Consider the following 21221-nt stretch of genomic DNA (forward strand, 5'->3'; position numbering starts at 1 on the left):
GGGACATGGCTTCTGTCCTCAAAGAGGAGGTAAGAAAAGTGACAGATCTTTATCAAGCACCTACTATATGCTAGACACTATGCTAGATAGTTGGCCAGTAAATATTTGTTGAGTGCCTGCTATATCCTGGCCATGGGGAATACGTGAGCGCAACATTACCCACAAGGATGTGCAGGGCATAATTTCTGCTCTCAACATCCTAGGAACTGATATTTATTTAGTATCTGCTATGTATTGGACATAGACACTTTCAATTCATTAACTGTGGTGGTAATCTTTACCAAAACCCATTGTTTTCCTATTTTCATAGATGGGGAAGGGACACTGTAAAAGATCACGGAAGATCACTCAGATATGCCTGGCAGAGTTGGGATTTGAACTCCTAAGTCCACATCTCTCTTGACACTATGTGACGCCCCACAGTTTAATTCAATAGGGAAACTTTTAAATAACTAGCTTGACTGTAAAATAGGATGAAGGGAAGGCTGGGACCCTTGGAAGGAAAAATCATTTCCACCAGAAGGGACTTGGAAAAGTTTCCCCGGAGGTCACATTTGGGCTGAGCCTGAGGCTTGAAGGAAGAGAGGACTTTGTCAGTCCAAAAAGTGGGGAAGGGCATTCCAGGCATGCCTGGCAGAGGGAACTTTGTGAGCAAGAGTCTGGAGGCAGTCAAGTGGTGGTGAGCTTGGGAGAGGGCTGGTTTTGTGGGGGTGCCTCAAGTACAGGGTCTGAGGGGAGAGAAGCTAGAGGGGGGGAATGGGACTGCCTCCCGTAGGGTTTGCAATTGATCCATAGGGCTGTGGTCTTTACCTAGTGGGGGTCCTAAATGAGATTTTCACCCATCTGCGGTGAAATGGGAGAAAAGTGGGAATAATGTGTACAATTTTCAGAAAACTAAATTAATTCAATTCAAAAGACTATTCTTTATTTGGAGATTATTACTTCCTTCCAATGGGGTGGGGTTCAAAAGTGAGAGATTTTTAAAATATCTGTCCTCAGCAAAATAAGAAGTTTGTAGCACTCTGTTCCCTTATTTATTTATTTATAACTTGTCTTTCTCATCTATGAAATTCCAAAGTCCAGAGACTGTTGTTTTAGGGGATCAGGAGGATTTCAGTAAAGTAGGGTTATAATTCAATGGATGGTTTTAAGAAATGTGCTCTAGCAGCCTTCCGTTCCAGTGTGGAAGGGCCCAAGTGGTGATGCAGAGGCCAGGAAAGTGGCTGCGATGGCAATGAGGCTGGGTGGGGAGGAGATGATGGGAGATGGATCTAATGATAAGGACAAAGCAGGGGGAAGCAACAATGTCTGTGAGATTTGACACCTGATTAGCACGACTATCCTCTACTCTGGCTAACCGTTTTGGGTGCTTGGCAGGGATTGAAATCACTTTGCAGTAATTACCTCAGTCTCTCAGACTCCCAGCAAACGCTCCCTGCCCATGTCAGAACTTAGAAATTGTTGGGGCATGAGAGCCCCCCAAAAGGCTTGGAGACCTCTATCCCAGTCCCAGACACTAGCATACACACACACACACACGCACACATTCACTCATGCATGTCCACAAACACAGAATGTGTTTATAGTTACACACTCATATGCATAGACATACCATTCAAGTGTGCTTATGCATGCATATCAAGACAAACACATGTACATGTACATACACATACACACAGACAATGCACATCCACAATCATGTAAACTCATGCACATATGCCTGCATGCACATACAGAAACAGGCACACATGTACACAAATAGATACTCTCCCATGCACAAGCATGCAGACACACAGACTTAGGCACATACACAAAATCATGTAGACACACAAAAGCACACACATGGCACAAAGGCACATATGCATGCACGCTCACACACAGGGCTGTGGCAGATGTGATTTAACATATGGTTATATCTCAGGGCTAAGAAGCAGCCTGCCAGACCCACATACATGCTACTTTTCCAATGCCGCTGCTTTGAGGTCCCAGTCAGATAGGCAGGCCTTCTGGGCTTATAAGCTCAGGGAAAGGCATGGGCTGCTCTGAACCAGCCTTCCTTTCTTTCTTTTTTTTTTTTAATAATGATTTTTTATTATATTATGTTAGTCACCATACAGCCTTCCTTTCTGAGCCAGGCCCCGCTGTGAGCAATTGCCTGACTGTGGGAGAGCTGACTGCAGAGAGGGGCATGGCTGTAGCAGAGTTTGCCATAGCTCAAAGGGATCTTTTAGATCATCTCATTCAACCTTTCTGTGGTCCTAATGGAGAAACCGAGCCCCCTACCATCCCATACCATATGGCGTTCTCCAGTAGCTGAAGAGGTTTGGGGCGGAAGGAGAAGCAGAGAAACTTAGGTTTGAATTCCACCCCCCTGATACACACACACACACACACACACACACACACACACACACACACACAACACTAGCTGTGTGCCTTTGAGCAAGTCCTCTCTGAGCCTCTGTTTTCTTATCTAAAAAATGATACTAACCAGTGCCTGCCTCACAGAGATGCCATGAGGATTTGGGGAGGTTGTGGAAGCAGATTTCCAAACTGCACACTGGGGGCTGTAAGGCAAAGAACGAGGATTATTCTGTATTTGGAACCTCTAGGGTTAAGAGCTCAGGTCTTATCTGCTCCTTAGCCACAACTTCCCTTCAGCACTCTGTACTCTGGTCCTGCCTGAATCTAGGCCCAGAAGCAACCCATTTGGGAGCTGAACAGTGCCACCTCAGAAGCCAGGAATACTGGGAAGATAGCAAGATGTCAGGCCGGGGCCCAGGACTGCTTGAGCTGCACTGGTGTTAGGGGCAGCCAAGGGATAAGACGTTTGGATGTGAGATGAACCCGGTATAAATAACTCCATGGTATTAATGCACATAACAAATGACCAGAATTTGGATCCTCTCTCATGGAACTCTCTTTGTATCAGGTGGGCATATCTATTTTTGGAGGGCACTGTCCTGGGAAGTGGAGAATCTAGCTGGAGCTCTCTCTCAGCCATGACCTCCAGGTGACTTTCAGAGGGTCAATACTCCCTTCTGTCTCTCAATTCTTTTCTCCTGTAACAGATAGATAGTCATACAATATCAGAGATGGAAAGGTCCATAGAGGTCACCTGTTCCTCCTCCTTCCCTCCCTCTATACTATGAATGAGGCCCAAAGATGGAAAGAGATGTGCCCAAGTCACAGGTGGGGCAGTCAGGACACAGCCAGGTCCACACATGGTCTATGTAATAGACCATAATCTCCTTCCTTCCTCTGTGACAAAATCCAAACACAACTTATCTGCAGTAGAACCTAACGGCAATAGCAGGTGGGACTTTTACGCACATGTCATATATACATGTACACATAAGCACACATGATAATACCCCATCTCACCTACCCGCATGGCTTCTATGGGAGGCCAAGCAAATTATGGACAGAAAAGTCCTTTTTAAACTGGGAAGCCTCAGCTTAGCCATCCAGTCATTGTCCAACAAGGGACACCACACTTTCCCCCAGTCACTATACTCACATACTTAGTCGTTCATATGAGTGCGTATGTGCACAAGGGCTCTCCTGATTCACCCAAGGACATATTCTCAAGCACCCTCTCCTATGAATGCACTGCCACAGTGTGCATGGGACTCGTATGTTCTTTTACCTGGCTCCTAGGCATCTGTTCATATGGGTGGTGCTTTCACACTCCCTCCACCCGCTCATATTTATGTACATATATACACTCATGTAAGCACACATACTCGTGTGCTTCTTCAGCCCTGGGGCTCTTTCTGTCCCCAGGCCAACTCACAACTTCCCAGTCTTTGTCCAGAATCTGCCTGGCAGGATATGGGGTGAATGTGATGGTAACTGGGTGATTCAGCAGTTGTACTCCCAGCCTCCGGGATGTCTCTACTTTTCCAGGCCTTTGCCCTTACTGTCCCAAGCAAGACCAATTTGCCACATGCAGTGTGTATTCATTGTGGGAGGGGCAGGAAGGACTGTAGAGAATTCAGTGTATGAATGTATAAAAACTCTTAAATGCTTCTGGATACCATTCCCATATTCCACGTAGGAGTCCTATCACATCTTGCCAAAAGGATGGCCAGACATTGTTGCATACCTCCAGTGATGTAAAGCTCACCACCTCCTCAAATAGCTTATTTTTTTAAAAAAAGATTTATTTATTTATTTGAGAGACAGAAGGGGGGGGGCAGAGAGTCCCAAGCAGACTCCCCGCTGAGCATGGAGCCCAACGTGGGGCTTAATCTCACAACTCCGAGATCATGACCTGAGCAGAAACCATGAGCCAGATGCTTAACTGACTGCACCACCCAGGTGCCCCTAAAATAGCCTGTTTCATCTGAGGACACTGCCATGGGTCCCTTAACCAGTGTGTGTGTGTAAGTGGTAGATGTATACCTATACACCTGAGACTTGTACATACAATCACCTCTGAATTATTGGATCCAAGGAAAGGAATTATGACATATTCCTAGGTCATGGGAAAACCACTTAGTGAGGAAAGGGCAAGGCCTTACACCCCATAGAAAGAATTTTCACCCTCAGGACCTCTCTTTGCGGTTCCACAGCCTAGTCAAGTTGAGTGGCGGGTACTGGCTCCTGACATGGGTGAAAAATCCACACTATAGTTTGTCCCTGTATGGCTAATTGTAAATTGCCTAGATGCTGGCATATGTCACATATTTGTGAGGGCCAGCTCAATGGGCTGAAGTAAAAGAATAGGTGTGCTAACGTTATTGACACACATGGACTTAAAAAGAGTTGTGAGTTGGTTTCTGGGTGATCTAGAAAGTTTTCTGGGAGGAGTTCCCTGGCTCAGAACAGAAGGCACCTTGGTGCAGCAGAAAGAACACTGGACATGGAGTCAGACTGGCTTGGTCTGCCACACTTAAGCTGAGTGGTCTTGGGCAAGCCATCTCTCCTCAGTGGATAAGACTTAATGGAATCACCAATGAAATAATGTATATACAAGTTCAACACATGGTAGATACACAACTGGATCAGAATCTGAAGAGATGATCTATGGAGAAAAAGAGTAGGGAGGCTTCTTCAAGGAGGAGTAAGGTTGGAGACAGGGGAAAGAGGAGGCACAAAGCCAGGGAACTTGCCCTGGATGTAGAAATTGGGAGTGTACAGTTATGGGAGCAGGGGTCAAAATGAGAGACTTGTAAATTTGTGTGTGGGAGTTCGACTTTACCCAGGGTGCTCTTCATGCAGTGAAAAAACCAGGGTCTCTAGAGTAACAAAACATGGAGTCAAGCCCTTTACTCTCTGAGCCATAACTTGCTAGCTGTGTGACTTTGAGAAAAGTGCTTCACCCCTTTGAGCTTAAGTTTCCTGCTCTATGAAATTGAGCTAAAAATAGTACTCAGTCCCTAAAGTTGCTGTGAGGCTTGCCTGAGTTAACATGTATAAAGCACCTGGCACACAGTTAGTGAGCACTAACCATTTTTATTATTTCTACACTGGGGGAAATTATAACTCCTACCTCACAAGGTTGTAGTGAGGATCACATGAAATAATGACAGCAAGGCCTGTTGACATGTTTATTTATTATTATCTTGACGAAAAGGGGAAGTTTCCTTAAGCCGGGAATAGCCTTGAGGAATTCATTCCTTCACTCATTACCAAGCAATATTTATTCAGGGCCTATTATGTACTAGACACTGTGTCAGGCCCTGAGGAGATAGATAATGGTTAACCAAATAGCTGTGGGTCTCTCACTTCATGGACCTTACTGTCTAGTGGATATAAAATGAGAGATTTTCATACTCACAATCCCCAAGTACCCTGTTGGTGGGTATGACTGATTCAGTCCAGAAAATGCCAGGGTATGAAACTGTTCACTTAACAATTTTAGTCTATCTAGCACCAGCGCATGGCAATTCCCACCTAGTCTTCAGGGCAAAGGAAAGGCGAAACTGGAGTCCCTGGTACTTCCTGCAACAGCATAGCCAGAACAAGCTTAAAAGTGGGACCCCCCTGGAGATGGAGGTGGGGACCTCCAGAATTTGCCTGATCTGAACTCCTAACCCTTGTCCCTCTTTCCCAGTTGCCCCATTTCCGCACAATTGGTACTGTTTGATCGAGCCATCAAGAGATTAGACAATATTTGTTCTGGGAACTAGGAGAGATGGAGATGGGCACTGGGGAGGTGTGATGGGGAGTGGGAAGCAAAGCTTTGACTCTGACTTATGTCTTGGACACGAATTCTTACTTTACCTTTAATTTCATTGGCACCAAAAGGAGTATGAGTAGGGGCTGGTTGGAGGAGGGGTGGAAGACATATCTGACAATATGGCTGGTGAAGGCAGAAATAACTGGAAAAGGTTGCAGATTGGCGATGCCAGGTTTGTTTTTTCCCTCCAAAGCACTACAGAAAGTTAAAACTAATATTAGCTAACAGTTATAGGGCACACATTATGTGGTAGACACTGTTCCATGCCCTTCATATATATTAACTCAGTTTATCATCACAATAACCACAAGGCTATTATTCCCATCATCCTCATTTTACTGAAACACAGAAAAAAAGTTAGGAAACTTATCCAAGTTCACACAGCTATTATTGGGATTTTAAACCCATGTAATTCAGGCCCAAAGTCCATGTTCTATCCACTATGTTTGTGTAATCTCTTACATAAAGTTTCTCCACTTATAAAATGACTATGTTAAACTGGTTTATCTCTGACAGTCTTTCCAGCTCTGCCACTCTCATCAATTTTCATATATAGTTCTTCGAACTTCCAAGAAAAGTGGGAAAAAAACTGCTCCCCAAATGTCAGTGATTTCTATTCATTGTCCCTGGGGAAGGGGAAGAGGAAGGGAGCTCAGGCTCAGGAAAATGAGCCTGCCCTGGAAATTGGTCCTCCCAGCAGCCAGTAGGACCTGAGAACTGCTGGAGGCGGCAAGCTCTGGGAGCCCGAGCTTGGCCTGCATTTCCAAGTCACTGGGAACAATAACAGGGAGCAGCAGCTCAAATGGCCTATGCTGGGATGTGGGGTCAGAGGTTTCACAGAAGGGTGGAGGAGTGGAGCTTCTTGACCTCACCTCTCTGGCCCACCCCTCAAGCTGCTGCTGCTGCTGCAACCGGGGACCTTGGAATCCAGTTCAACTGGCAGTTCCAAGGCTGGGGTTGTCAAGGGGCAGAAGAAAGGAAGCCCTACACTTGGGGAATGGGGTTTGAAGTCTTGGAAATTGGTGTGGGCTGACTTCCCCTGGACTCTTCTCTGCCCTGGGCTGGGTCACCCTTGGAGCTTGGGAGAAGAATATGGTATAATGATATAATCCAGTAGCTTCTGGAAATAGGACACCAATTTGCTAGCCCAGGGTCAGCCTCTACTTCCCCTCTCTGAGCCCCAGTTTCCTCATGTACAACATAGGGAGAAAGTTTTCTACTTCATAATCGATTGCAACAATGACATATATGAAAGGGTCTGCCACATAGTAGGTGCTCAGTAAATCTGAGTTAAATTTGTAGTTGATTGCTTGCTGTAGGTGATCCTGGACCCACAGTTTGTGCTCTGAGTTTTCTCACCTGAAAAATAAGATTTACTTGCCTGAGGAGAGCCTGGACTTGAGAACATCCTCTGGAAGTAAAAAGACAGTAGGAAACCTGATGTTACTACCCTGAGGCTCAGAAAGTGGGCTGTTTAGGCAATTGCCCTCTTCTCCTCTCCCCACCCCGACTCCGACCCCTTGTTGAACTAGTTGCAGAGTCTGGAAAAGAGGCTTTGCTCCACCCTGGAACCACTGTGTCTCTCCCCTTCAGTCTCTTCCTGCACGCACCCCATCCAAGGCCTCTCTCCTGGAAGGACTTTTGAGCTCTGGGCAGGAAGGAGGGTCCCGGTTGGCTGGTGGGAAAGTCAAGCCTTAGGGATATGACATTCCTGAGATTATCCAGAGAACCCCTGGGGGTTGCAGCTGCAGAGTTCACTCTCCTCCCTGGCTTGCTCTCTCTCTCTCTCTCTCTCTCTCCTCTCTTGCCTGCTGTGGAGGTGGAAGGGCAGTAAGGAAGGACAGAAGGTTGGGGAAAAGAGGCCCAAAGGCAAAGCGCTGGGCCTGGAACAGCCCTGCTGGCCAGGTGAGAAATGGGGAGAGAGAGTGGAGGAAAGGAAGCCCTTCCACAACTGGCAGGAAGGAATTAAGGTGAAAAGAGTTCAAGGCAGCAGGAATTTCTGTCAGGGAGGAGTTATAACATGATGTACAGATCAGCATTCCTAAGGCTATATAGGTCAGGTACTCTTTTGGGGGGGTCAGTGAGAGGATATGAGACCACCATGGTCCTGGTGGCTAGGAAAGGACAGTCAGGCTTTCTGGAGCCACACTCCTGGCTAGCAGGAGACAGCTTGTACCCTTCAGAGAGGGGTCAAAGGAAGTAGACCCTCTGGGGATTCTTCACAAGGCTGTCCCAGAGTCTGTGTTCTATAAAGACCTTCTAGAAATCATGTCTTCCATTGCCCTTTCCCAGCTGGGATTGCCCCTTACCCTCCTCCCTGTGATGGGAGGATGAGAATTGTCAAGGACTTGCCTATCATTATAGGCAACAAACAATTGGAGGACCAGCAAAGAATTGGTCAAAGGCACATGGTCAGGCCCAGAATACCTGTATGGGTCAGTCTTACTCTAAATCAGGTTTCCTTTCCCCTTTCCAGGAATGAAATTGGCATCCCTCAGGGCTGTAGCTCCCCCTTCCAGCAGACATCACACCCTGAACATGAGCACATGTTCCCAGGCCTCCAGGATAGGGTTTAAAAGTGGCATCATGACACCAATGCTCCGATTTAGGACCTGGTGGCAGGATGATTCCAGACTCAGCCCGCACAATGCCCGTCATTATCCAGATGTCTCCGTACTGGAGTGTGAGCTCTGATAAGGACCCAGCCTGTGTCTTATCCACCCCTGTGTCTGGCAGCACATAGCCCCTGTGCTAGGCCTAGCCTAGAGGAAGTTGGCTGAGTGTATAGGACATACACACATACTCATGCACATACTAGTGGCTGGACCCACTGCACCCCATCCCAGCAGAGAAACCCTAAGATGCAGAGAAGTCAACTCTTGAGGGGTCAGAAGAGCCTGCTTCCTGCAGAGGCCACAGTCTGTGTTGGCAAAACACCAGCCGGGGCTGGGCGTGGAGGTGGTGAGGGCCCACTCTGGAGGCCTGGAGGGTCAGGCTGTGAATAGGCCTCTGTGTGGCCTGGCTGATAGGGCTGGGGGAGGCTGGAATGTGAAGAATGTGCTCTCATGACTGGCCCCAGGCTTGGGCCTGTGGCACAGGGCTGGCCAGAGGATGAGGCGGAGCAGAGAAACCAGGCAAAGAAAGTTTGAAAAGTCTCCAGGCTTGCCCTCACATAGCAGGGCAAGGACTGGTCATAACACTTGCAGGCCCAGCAGAGGGTTGCTGGAGAGAGTGAGGTCTGTTCTGGCCACTTATGGCTGAGGACTGCTCGGGTTTGGACAAGGTCTGCCTTTGCAGCTTGTCTCCAAACCACCCCACTTAGACCACCCACCTTCTCATCCAGCAACCATCTTACTGCTCCCATCCCCTTTTCAGCCTGTGTTCTCTCTTTTTCATGCTTTCCACATGATTCCCTGTTTCTCTCACAAACTCCTGATTTGTCTTTTTATGCTGGCTGCTCTATGGCCCACTAGACCGCATGCTCCTCAAGGGCAGGGACCATATCTGTTTCTGTGCGATTTTGCATCTGTAGGTCTAACCACAGTGCCTTCGGGACAGCTCTGAGTGCATTCTCCACAGACCCCTCAAATCCAACAAGTTCAAAACTGTGATTCATTACGAAAGGAAGATTCCCCTTCCCCCTACCCCCAACTATGCCTTTTTTTCCATTCTTGACCTCAGTTAATAGCCCTGTTATACACCCAGTTGCAGAGGCCAGAAATTTTGGATTCATTCTTGACTCCTTTTTTATGCTCTCACATCCTATCATTGACTTTGGTTTTGCCATGTAAATAGTTCATATATTGGTCCCTTCCTTTTCTGTCCCAAAGGCCATTGCTCCAATCTGCTCTGGCCTCTCTGTCTCTAGTTTTGTCTAACCTCTCCCAGTCCCATTCCCAATCTGTTTTTCACTCAACAGATAAAATAACATTTTGAAATATAAATCTGACTATGGTACCCTTCTCTTTAAGCCCCTTCAATGGCTCCCCACTGGACTCTGCATAAAGTTCAAGTTCCTTCACACAACTTACAAGGTCCATAATCTGGCCCCTACCCACTGTTCCAGATTCATTTCTTACTCTGCTCTCCAGCCAGACTAGACACTTCTACAAACCACATGCTTTTATACCTCCTTGCCCTTTTCTATGCTCTTCTTTCTACCTGCCGTGCTCTTTGCCCTCTTGTCTGCCTCATGAACAGCTATTCATCCTTTAAGACCTGTTCCAAATGCTCTTCCTTCATGAAGGCCCTCGTGACAATGCATCTGCATTCCCAGCAACTAATTATTCCATTCGTTCAGCTTCACAAGGCTTTATACTTTCCAATAGCAATTCCATGGAATTGTGATGATTTGTGCACGTGGCTTCCCCTCCCACCCACCTGGCTGTGAATTACTCAAGGGTGGGGAATGTGCCTGATTTGTCTGAATCCCTGAGTACCTAGCACCAGGCTGGCCCTGAAGAGGCTTGTAGAGAGTGAATGAATGAATGAATGAATGATGGGAACACTGTCACCACTAATCCTGGTCCTCCTCCAGAGTGGCTATCTCTGTAACTGCTAGATTCCTGGGTTCATAACAACCCCAAGTGTGAGGAATATGTTCTACTACAAGAAACAAAAAGAGCCTCCACTCTGCAGCAGAACTCTCTGATGTAGAAGTTAATGCCTCACCTTTCCCTGTAATGTTCTCAGCTACTAAGATCAGGGTCCGAAGTAGAGTGCAACTCATACTCCTGGCCCAGTCCAGGTTATCCTGGACCCCAGGGAGAAGATAATAGGATACAATAAAGTTGGAAGCTCCATAGGCTTAAAATATAAACTTGGTTCTGACATGTACTAGCTGTGTGATCTTGGGTAAGTCATTTCATCTCTCTGGACCCATTTTCCTCATGGGTTACATTAGGATAAAAAACACCTGCCATGTGGAATGTGTGTGATGAACAAGGTCACTTATTTGTAACCTGTAAATTCCTGTTTAAAATTAAAGCCTAATTAGCTCCTGAGCTATCTTAAATTCTGTTATACCCATGATGGGTTGGGGGATAGGGTGGGAGAAGAGGGAATTTAATGTGACTAGAACAGGACTGCAGAGTAACAGTCCCATCAGTTCATCTTCTAATTTCCCAGAATCGTCACATTTAGGATCTCACAGGGGACTGCTTTCTCCTTCTCTCCCACTCCCTTATCCTTTTCTTTTACTCCCCCTTTGTCCACCACTGAGACTTATATTGACTTGCTTACTCATAGTTCCCTTTGTAGCTTGTAGGGGAATTCCATATCTGTCCCTCTTGATTGGTCTTTCTCCTCTTTTACACCTATCTCATTCTATAATTTGCCATCTCTCTCATACTAGCATCCTTCAAGGTCCTTGTCAATGAACACTCAGGGGAACACCTCCTACCCCTCCTCTCTTCTGTGGCCAATTGTGAGTTGAAGATTCACCAGGTTGTCTTGTGGTCTACCAGGGCGGAGCTGAACTTTAGCCATTTAAATTGATCTAGGGCTGAAACTAATCTCCTAAGACTAGAAATCATTGTAGTTAAGTGTCTGCACCTGGTGCAGCAATCGTTCAGGGGATAAGAGAAATGACAAATACTGTGACAATTCCTTTCCTGATAAGCTTTTGATTGGCACCAGAAGAGAAACCCTTCTTCCCAATTAACATCTCGACATTGCTTTCCTGAACTACTGCAAAAGCCTGCTAAAAGGTTTCCCTGCTTTCATTCTAGCTCCACAATGATTTCCCCACACAGCAGCCAGAGAATGGTGCTAAGCGAAATAAGTCAAGCAGAGAAAGACAATTATCATATGGTTTCACTCATTTATGGAACATGAATAGGAAGATCAGTAGGAGAAGGAAGGGAAGAAGGAAGGGGGGTAAACAGAAGGGGGAATGAACCATGAGAGACTGTGGACTCTGGGAAACAAACTGAGGGCTTCAGAGGGGAGGGGGTGGGGGACTGGGATAGGCTGGTGATGGGTATTAAGGAGGGCACGTATTGCATGCAACACTGGGTGTTATATGCAAATAATGAATCATGGAACACTACATCAAAAACTAAGGATATACTGTATGGTGACTAACATAACATAATAAAAAATTATTATAAAAAAAATAAGTCCCCAGAAAATATATACAGATGGAAGTTGATAAAAAAAAAAAAAGAAAAGAAAAAGAAAAGAAAATCAGGTATTGTCATTCTCCTCTACCCCCTCCAATGCCTTCCTGATGTAATTTAGATCAAAGTCCCAATTATCCCCCTGGCCCTCAAAACCCCTTGCCTCGCTTTTCAACCTCTGCCTGGAAATTCTGCACCCAGACTGTCACAGTACTGGCTCTGTCTTTTTGTGCAGGCCTCTGTTCAAAGTTCGGTTCCTCTGTATAGTAATAAAGGGGACGATACGACAAGAAGGTGTAACAATTGTAAATATTTACGCACCCACCATAGGACCACCGAAATACATAAAACAGTTAAAAACAAACATAAAGGAACTTATCAATAATAATACAATAATAGTAGGGGATTTGAACACCCCACTTACATCAATGGACAGATCATCTGAACAGAAAATCAACAAGGAAACAACGGCTTTGAATGACGCACTGGAACAGAAGGACTTAACAGATATATTCACAACATTCCATCCTAAAACAGCAGAACACACATTCTTTTCAAGTGCACATGGATCATTCTCCAGAATAGGTCACAAACTGAGGGTTTCAAAGGGGAGGGAGTGGGGGATTGAGCTAGGCTGGTGATGGGTAGTAAGGAGGGCACATATTGCATGGAGCACTGGGTGTTATACACAACTAATGAACCATGGAACATTGCATCAAAAACTAGAGATGTACTGTATGGTGAATAACATAACATAATAAAAAATTTTTAAAAATTAAAAAAAAGAAATATATATTTTAAAAAATTACAAGAAGATCAAACTCATACCATGCATCTTTTCTGACCATAAAGCTATGAAACTAGAAGTCAACCACAAGAAAATATCTGGAAAGCCACAAACACATGCAAATTAAATAACATGCCATTAAACAATAAAGATAGAAATAAAGGCATGGTGCACTGGGTGTTATACGCAACTAATGAATCATCGAACTTTACATCAGAAACCGGGGATGTACTGTATGGTGACTAACATAATATAATAAAAAAATTTAAAAAAAAAGAAAGAAATAAAGTATATGAAAACAAATGAAAATGAAAACACAATGGTCCAAAGCTTTTGGGATGCAGCAAAAAGCGGGTCTAAGAGGGAAGTATATAGCAATAAGGGCCTACCTCAAGAAGCAAGAAGAAACCTCGAATAAATAATCTAACCATACACCGAAAGGAGCTGGAAAAAGAACAACAAACAAAACCTAAAATTAGCAGAAGTAAGGAAATATTAACGACTAGAGCAGAAATAAATGATATAGATACTAAAAAACAAACCAAAAAAACCCACAGTAGAACAGATCAATAAAACCAGGAGCTGGTTCTTTGAAAATAAAATCAGTAAAATTGATAAATGTCTACCCAGACTAATAAAGAAAAAAAAAGGAGAAAAGATTCAAATAAATAAAATCCCAAATGAGACAGGGAAATAAGAACCAACACCATGGAAATACAAACAATTCTAAGAGAATATTATGAAAAACTATATGTCAACAAATTGGAAAAACTAGAAGAAATAGATAAATTTTTGGAAACATAAAAACTACCAAAACTGAAACAGAAAAAAATAGAAAATTTGAGCAGACCAGTGAAAAAATTGAATCAGTAATCAAAAAACTCCCAAAAAACCAAAGTCCAGGGCCAGATGGCTTTACAGACCAATTCCACCAAACATTTAAAGAAGAGTTAATACCTGTTCTTCTTAAACTATTCCAAAAAATAAAGAAGGAAGGAAAATTTTCAAATTCATTCTATGAGGTCAGCATTACCCTGATACCAAGATACCAAAACCAGATAAAGATTCCACTAAAAAAAAAGAACTACAGCCCAATACCCCTGATGAATGTGGATGCAAAAATTCTCAACAAAATACTAGCAAACCGAATCCAACAATACATTTAAAAAAATCATTCACCACAATCAAGCAGGATTTATTCCTGGGTTGCAAGGGTGGTTCAATATTTGCAAATCAATCAATGTGATACATCACATCAATAAAATAAAGGATAAAAACCATGTGATCATTTCAATAGGCACAGAAAAAGCATTTGACAAAGTACAACAACCATTCATGGAAAAAAACGTCAAAAAAGTAGGGCTAGAGGGAACATACTTCAACATACCTCAACAAAGGTCATCCATGAAAAACCCACAGCTAACATCATTCTTAATGGGCAAAAACTGAGAGTTCTCTCCCTAAGATCAGGAACAAGACAAGGATGTCCATTCCCACCACTTTTATTCAACATAGTACTGGAAGCCCTAACCACAACAATCAGACAACAAAAAGAAGTAAATGGCATCCAAATCAGTAAGGAAGAAGTGAAACTTTCACTATTTACACACGACATGATACTCTATATAGAAAATCTGAAAGACTCCAAGCAAAAGCTGGTACACGAATTCAGTAAAGTTAGAGGATACAAAGTCAATGTACATAAATCTGTTGCCTTTCTACACACCAATAATGAGGAAGCAGAGGAAGAAATTAAGGAAACAATCCCTTGTACAGTTGCATCCAACATAATGAGACACCTAGGAATAACCCTAACTAAAGGGGTGAAAGATATGTACTCTGACAACTATAAAACATTGATGAAAGAAGTTGAAGATAACACAAACACAAGGAAAGACATCCCATGCGCATGGATTGGAAGAACAAATATTGTCAAAATGTCTATAGTACCAAAGCAATCTACATATTTAATGCAATCCCTATCAAAGTACCACCAGCATTTTTTACATAACTAGAACAATCCTAAAATTTGTATAGAACCACAAAGACCCCAAATAGCCAAAGAATCTTCCAAAAGAAAAGCACTGTTGGAGGCATCACAATTCCGGACTTCAAGTTATATTATGAAGCTGCAGTAATCAAAACATTATGGTACAGGCGCAAAAATAGACACATAGATCAATAGAACAAAATTAAAAATCCAGAAATAAACCCATAACTGTATGATCAATTAATCTTTGACAAAACAGGAAAGAATACCCAATGGAAAAAAGACAGTCTCTTCAACAAATGGTTTTGGAAAAACTGGAGAGCAACATGCAAAAGAATGAAACTGGCGTTCTTCCAATATCCACAAAAATAAATTTAGAATGGATTAAAGACTTAAATGTGAGACCTGAAACCATCAAAATCCTAGAAGAGAGCACAGGCAGTATACCTCTTTGACACTGGCCATAGGAACTTTGTAGATATGTCTCCTGAGGCAAGGGAAACAAAAGCAAAAATAAACTATTGGGACTTCATCAAGACAAAACATTTCTTTCTTTTTTTTTTTTTTTTAAAGATTTTATTTATTTATTCGACAGAGATAGAGACAGCCAGCGAGAGAGGGAACACAAGCAGGGGGAATGGGAGAGGAAGAAGCAGGCTCATAGTGGAGGAGCCTGATGTGGGGCTCGATCCAGAACGCCGGGATCACGCCCTGAGCCGAAGGCAGACGCTTAACTGCTGTGCCACCCAGGCGCCCCAAGACAAAACATTTCTGCACAGCAAAGAAAACAATCAACAGAACTAAAAGGCAACCTATGGAATTGGAGAAGATATTTGCAAATGACATATCTAATAAAAGATTAGTATCCAGAAATATATAAAGAACATATGAATCTCAACACCCCAAAAAACAAATAATCCAACTAAAATATGGCCAGAAGACATGAACAGCCATTTCTCCAAAGAAGACATCCAGATGGCCAACAGACACATGAAAAGATGTTCATCATCACTTATCATCAGGGAAATGCTAATCAAAACTATAGTGAGATATCACCTCATACCTGACAGAATGGCTCAAGCGAACAACACAAGAAACAACAGGTGTTGGCAAAGATGCAGAGAAAAAGGAACCCTCACATCCTGTTGGTGGGAATGTAAACTGGTGCAGCCACTCTGGAAAACAGTAAGGAGGTTTCTCAAAAAATAAAAATAGAACTACCCTATGATCTAGGAATTATACTACTCGGTATTTACCCAAAGAATACAAAAGCACTAATTCAAAGGGATACATGCACCCCTATGTTTATAGCAACATTATTTACAATAGCCAAATTATGGAAGCAGCCCAAGTATCCATATGTATGTGTGTGTGTGTGTGTGTGTGTGTGTGTGTGTGTATAATAGAATATTACTCAGCCATAAATGAGAATGAAATCTTGCCATTTGCAATGACATGGATGGAGCTAGAGAGTATTATGTTAAATGAAATAAGTCAGTCAGAGAAAGACAAATACCATGTGATTTTACTCATATGTGGAATTTAAGAAACAAAACAAATAAGCAAAGGGGGAAAAAAAAGAGACACCAATTTTAGTGAACACACTAATGGTTACCAGAGGGGAGGGGGATAAGGGTGATGATGGGGATTAAGGAGCGCACTTGTGGTGATGAGCATACGGTGATGTATGGCATTGTTGAATCACTACATTGTACACATGAAACTAATATGTTAACTAACTGGGATGAAACTGAAAACTTTAAAAAAAAAAATTCAGCTCCTCTGAGACACACTCTCAGACCACATTTTCTAAAGCAATTATCCCTATTTTTCCTACCCTATCACTCCCCACCTCGTCCTGTTTTTTTAGTTTCTCCTTCTTGGTTCTTGGTGATGTCTGAAATTTCCTTATGTATTTATTTGTTTACCTAGTCATTGTTTTTCCCTGCTATGAGAACAGGGACCTTATCCGTCTAGATGACTGTTACAGCTTTAGCATATCGCATAGTGCTCTATAGGGTACTGGTGTTCCATACATATTTATTGAATAAGTGACTTTATAATGTGTTTTATTTTCAAAAGGGCTTTCATGTAAATTAATTTCTTACAAAGCCTGTGAGGTTGGGATTATTACCATCATAGTCTTACGGATGCAGAAACTGAGGCTCAAGAAGGTTTGTCCGATGTTACATAAGGTAGCCCTAAACTTGAGCTTTCCAATTCTAAATACTGCTCTTCCTGCCAACATACCTTGCTTCTAACCAAGGACGGTATGTTCCAAGCAAATGTTAACTGATTCTTTGAGAATCCTTACTGTCGGTTCTTGAAACAGCATTGTGAGCTGTGCAGACTGTCTCCAATCTCCCAACTTAGGGACGCTCCCCAATCCATGAGAGTGAAGCGAACCAGAGGAGTCAGTCAGTGGAGTGGGAGAAAGTATTATGGATCAGGCAGTCAGGAGTCTGGGCTTCTAGGCTCTACTTGGCTTCCTATTTTACGTCATTTTCCTTTTCTATAAGCCTCAGTGTGTCTTTCTGTAAAATGAGTAGATTGAACTTGCTGACTTCAAAGATTCCTTCCAGTTCTGACAGCGTGTGGGTGTCTGCAATGTGTTGATTTCTTCTCTGTTTCCTTTGTAGTGCTTCCCACTGCTGCAGAGGAGGAAGAATACCGGTAAGTGTGTGAGGTGGGGGTCACAAGTGTCATGCAACAGGGCTGAGCTTCTCAGTGGTACTCATGGGCTGGCTGATCTGGTTCCTAGATACAAAATCTGGAAACATCCTCTGTCTCCCTCCAGTGGGCATTTCCTGACTTCTTCCAGCCTTTCCTTTTGAAAGGGAGTTAGCATGCAGAACTTTTTTATTTCTCAGATGGTGGGTTTTCTCTGGTCAGGAAGCCAGGGGAGGATTTCCCTAAAGAAGTATCAGTAAGTGGCAGCCATCCATACGTTTCCCTTGTTCTCAGGGGCCTACTTTCCACCAGGAAGTATATTGGGGGTGGGAGGTATGTTGGGAAAAGGAATAAGTAAACCGAAGGTAAAGGAAAGAAACTTGACATTTAGGATTCAATGTCTGTAATTGTCCCAACACTTGCTTTATCTGAAAGGCTTCTGAGTGGGTTAGTTAGGACTGAGGGAATAATTCTCTCCTTTTTCTCCCTAACAAGTTTCTTTGGGCTTGACTACATATTTACCTTCTGCCTCTGGTGTGCTACTTGGGTGTGGGCAAGTTAGTGGCATTCTAGGAACAACTCCCTTTCATTGAAAAGGACACAGTTGTCTGGAGGGGATACCTGGCTTGGAGAGGAAGAGAAAGAAGGATACTGGCCAGGATGAATTTGCTGCCAGAGTCTGAATTCCTGGTATTGGCTGAGCTTTGCTGAGGTCATTTAGGCCGTCCTCCTGGCTCTAGCCCGACCTCAGCCATTCCCACTGGCTACAGTTTTTCTTCAGGTTGAGCTCGTGACTTAATTGAACATGGTTTCTAGGTGGCAGTTAGGGCTGAGGGTCACAGAAACAGAAAGGCATCAATGAACGAGTGGCCCCATCATGCTAAGGGCCTGTGTGAGGCATCTTAGGGAGACATCGGAAGAGACAACCTGATCTCTTGCTCCTGAAGATGTCCCCAAGTAGTTGGAGCCAGTTTGGGCACAGTTTTTCCTGAAGGCAGAGAGGGGATCTGGTGACCTCCCAAGTACTTTCCCACCTTAGGATCTTGAGTTCTTGGGTGGTGGCTGCTAGGAAAGAAGAGTGGCAATGCGAGGTGTTTATTTGCATTGCCATGACAGCAGACGAGAGGGGACCTATTTTGAAGTAGGAACACTGCGTTGATCAGCATACAGCATACATCTGCTCTTCCCCTCCCCAGCTCCTCCCCCATCACGATTCCAGCACTTCTTGCTGAGCACAGTTCCTGCTTTGCAAAAGCGACTTCTGGAGACACAAGATCTGTGGGCTGCCCATCCTGGGAGAAGAACAAACTTCTCCATTTCAGAGACACCAGCTGCAGAGTCTAAAAAGAAACCCTTCAGACCCTGAAATAGTGACCCCCTCAGATGAATGCACCTGCAGCTGCCAAGTTGCCTCATTAAAATGTCTGTGCCAGGCTTAGTCAATAGGGCTGAATCCTGGAAGGGTGGGCACCAGGTGGCTGAGAGGTCTGTGGCTTCTGGAGGAAAGAGGAGTGTCTTTTAGGGGTTGGGTCCGGGCAGAAGAAGTTGCCACCTACAAAGGTGGGCTGGGACTAGTTTTTGTCCTACTTCTTTAGGTTAAAGTTTGAAAATGTCTATTTAAGGGCAAACATGAACACATTGTCTCAGGCCAATCCAAGGACCATCTGGCACAAGTTATGACTTTATGTGGATGTGGCAACAGAAGGAGCAAGGCACTGGGAATCAAAGGACCTAGATTTTAGTCCAAATTTCATTACCAGTTCACTGTGTGAGCCCACATAAGGAACTTCCAATCTCTGGACCAGGGTCTGCATCTATAATATGGAACTTATTGCGTGGGGCTCTTGTATACATCACACAAGATAGTGCGTTAAGATGTCAAAATGCTGAACAAATGTTATTATTTCTGAGATCTAGCTCAGGGAAGGAGCAGAACTCTTTGGTTTTTTATTCATTTATTTTTGGAATATGTAATACTTTCACATGTCTCAAACTTCAAGAGATATGAAGATATAAAGTCTTCCCACCTCTGTCTCTCCACCACCCAGCAATCCTCTTGGAGGTGACCAATGTTACCAGCTTCTCGGGCCCTTGATGAGTTTAAAGGTCTAAAGTGAGTTTGCTAGGCAGCACGTCAGTGGAGGTGGCTGACTTATTTGGAGTGGGGGGGTCCTCCTGAGGGGAACGTGTGGAAAAGGCAATGGAGAAAGAATTGTGGAGCAGGAAATGTGGGACAGCAGTGGAAGAAGCACTAGTTTGGATGTCAGGAGGCCTGGGATCCAGTCTTGACTGTTCCACTCATGGTTGAATTATCTTAAGAACCTTCCCCTCTCGGGGCACCTGGGTGGCTCAGTCGTTAAGCGTCTGCCTTTGGCTCAGGGCGTGATCCCGGAGTTCTGGGATCGAGCCCCGCATCAGGCTCCTCTGTGGGAAGCCTGCTTCTTCCTCTCTCACTCCCCCTACTTGTGTTACCTCTCTTGCTGGCTGTCTCTCTCTCTGTCAAATAAATAAATAAAATCTTAAAAAAAAAAAAAAGAATCTTCCCCTCTCTGACCCTCAATGTTCCATCTGCACATTAAAACTGTTGTGTTCTCATATGCCATTCTGACAAGTTCCACCAGAGTTGGACAGATATGGTGGGGAAGAGGACCAACCAGGGTCATTTTAGAGAAGAAAAAGCCAAGAAATTGACTCAAAGATGACAATTGAATATGGTTTACATATGTCATCTTCTTCATATTAAGATCAGTCAATTGAAGGTTTTTCTGACATGCTACTGCTTTTGTCCTGGTGGTCTCACTGACAGAGGAAACCTTTGGCATTGTCTTCACAGGAGAACATTAGGAATGTCCAACTTGCTTCAACATAGGTAGTGCTGCCCAGGCTCGAGAAAATGGGCTGAAGGACCTTTGACAGCTGTGCTATAATGGTCCAAGAATCCACCAGCACAATGTTTCCCAGATTTTACATATGTGTGAATCAACTTCACAGTTTTTTCTATCACTTCATCCTGTGCCAGTTTGTACTTATTTTTTTTCTTTGCATCAATCTGATTTTAAACAATATCCTTATTTGAAGCCATAATATCTATGAAATTAGTGTTTGCTGTCCTAGTTACGTCTTTCCTAATAAATATTGAATTCAATATATATCTATCACGATTCAAAATGTCAGTGTATCTCTCCAAATCATCCTGTGCATATATACAAACATTGGAAAACACAGAAGTAGCAGTAACACAAACCAGCAGGAGGTCAGAAGGAGGTTCAGGCCTTCAGGACTCACTCCAAGACTCACTATGTGTTCTTGGGCTCCCTGAAACACTTCATAGTCCTTCCAAGTCCTCATATCATGTTATGCAAGCACGAATATTCTCCTGAGATGGAAATAGGTTCTGGAGCCTAAAAGGAGCTCCTTCCTTCCAAATAAAATCCACAATTCTGAATGACCTCACAGGTACTGAAGTGA

General features: G+C 43.8%; 1 protein-coding gene across 1 annotated transcript in view; it reads left to right on the forward strand.

Annotated features, from left to right (window-relative positions):
* Window positions 1–21221, forward strand: part of STARD8 (StAR related lipid transfer domain containing 8) — a 79126-nt gene that overhangs the window by 766 nt on the left and 57139 nt on the right. Inside the window, exon 2 of the mRNA XM_057312207.1 lies at window positions 17723–17756. Coding sequence (XP_057168190.1) covers window positions 17723–17756 — 34 coding nt within the window. The remainder of the gene's footprint in view (window positions 1–17722; window positions 17757–21221) is intronic.

The sequence above is a fragment of the Ursus arctos genome, chromosome X, assembly GCF_023065955.2.
Source record: "Ursus arctos isolate Adak ecotype North America chromosome X, UrsArc2.0, whole genome shotgun sequence".
Classification (NCBI taxonomy): Eukaryota; Metazoa; Chordata; class Mammalia; order Carnivora; family Ursidae; genus Ursus; species Ursus arctos.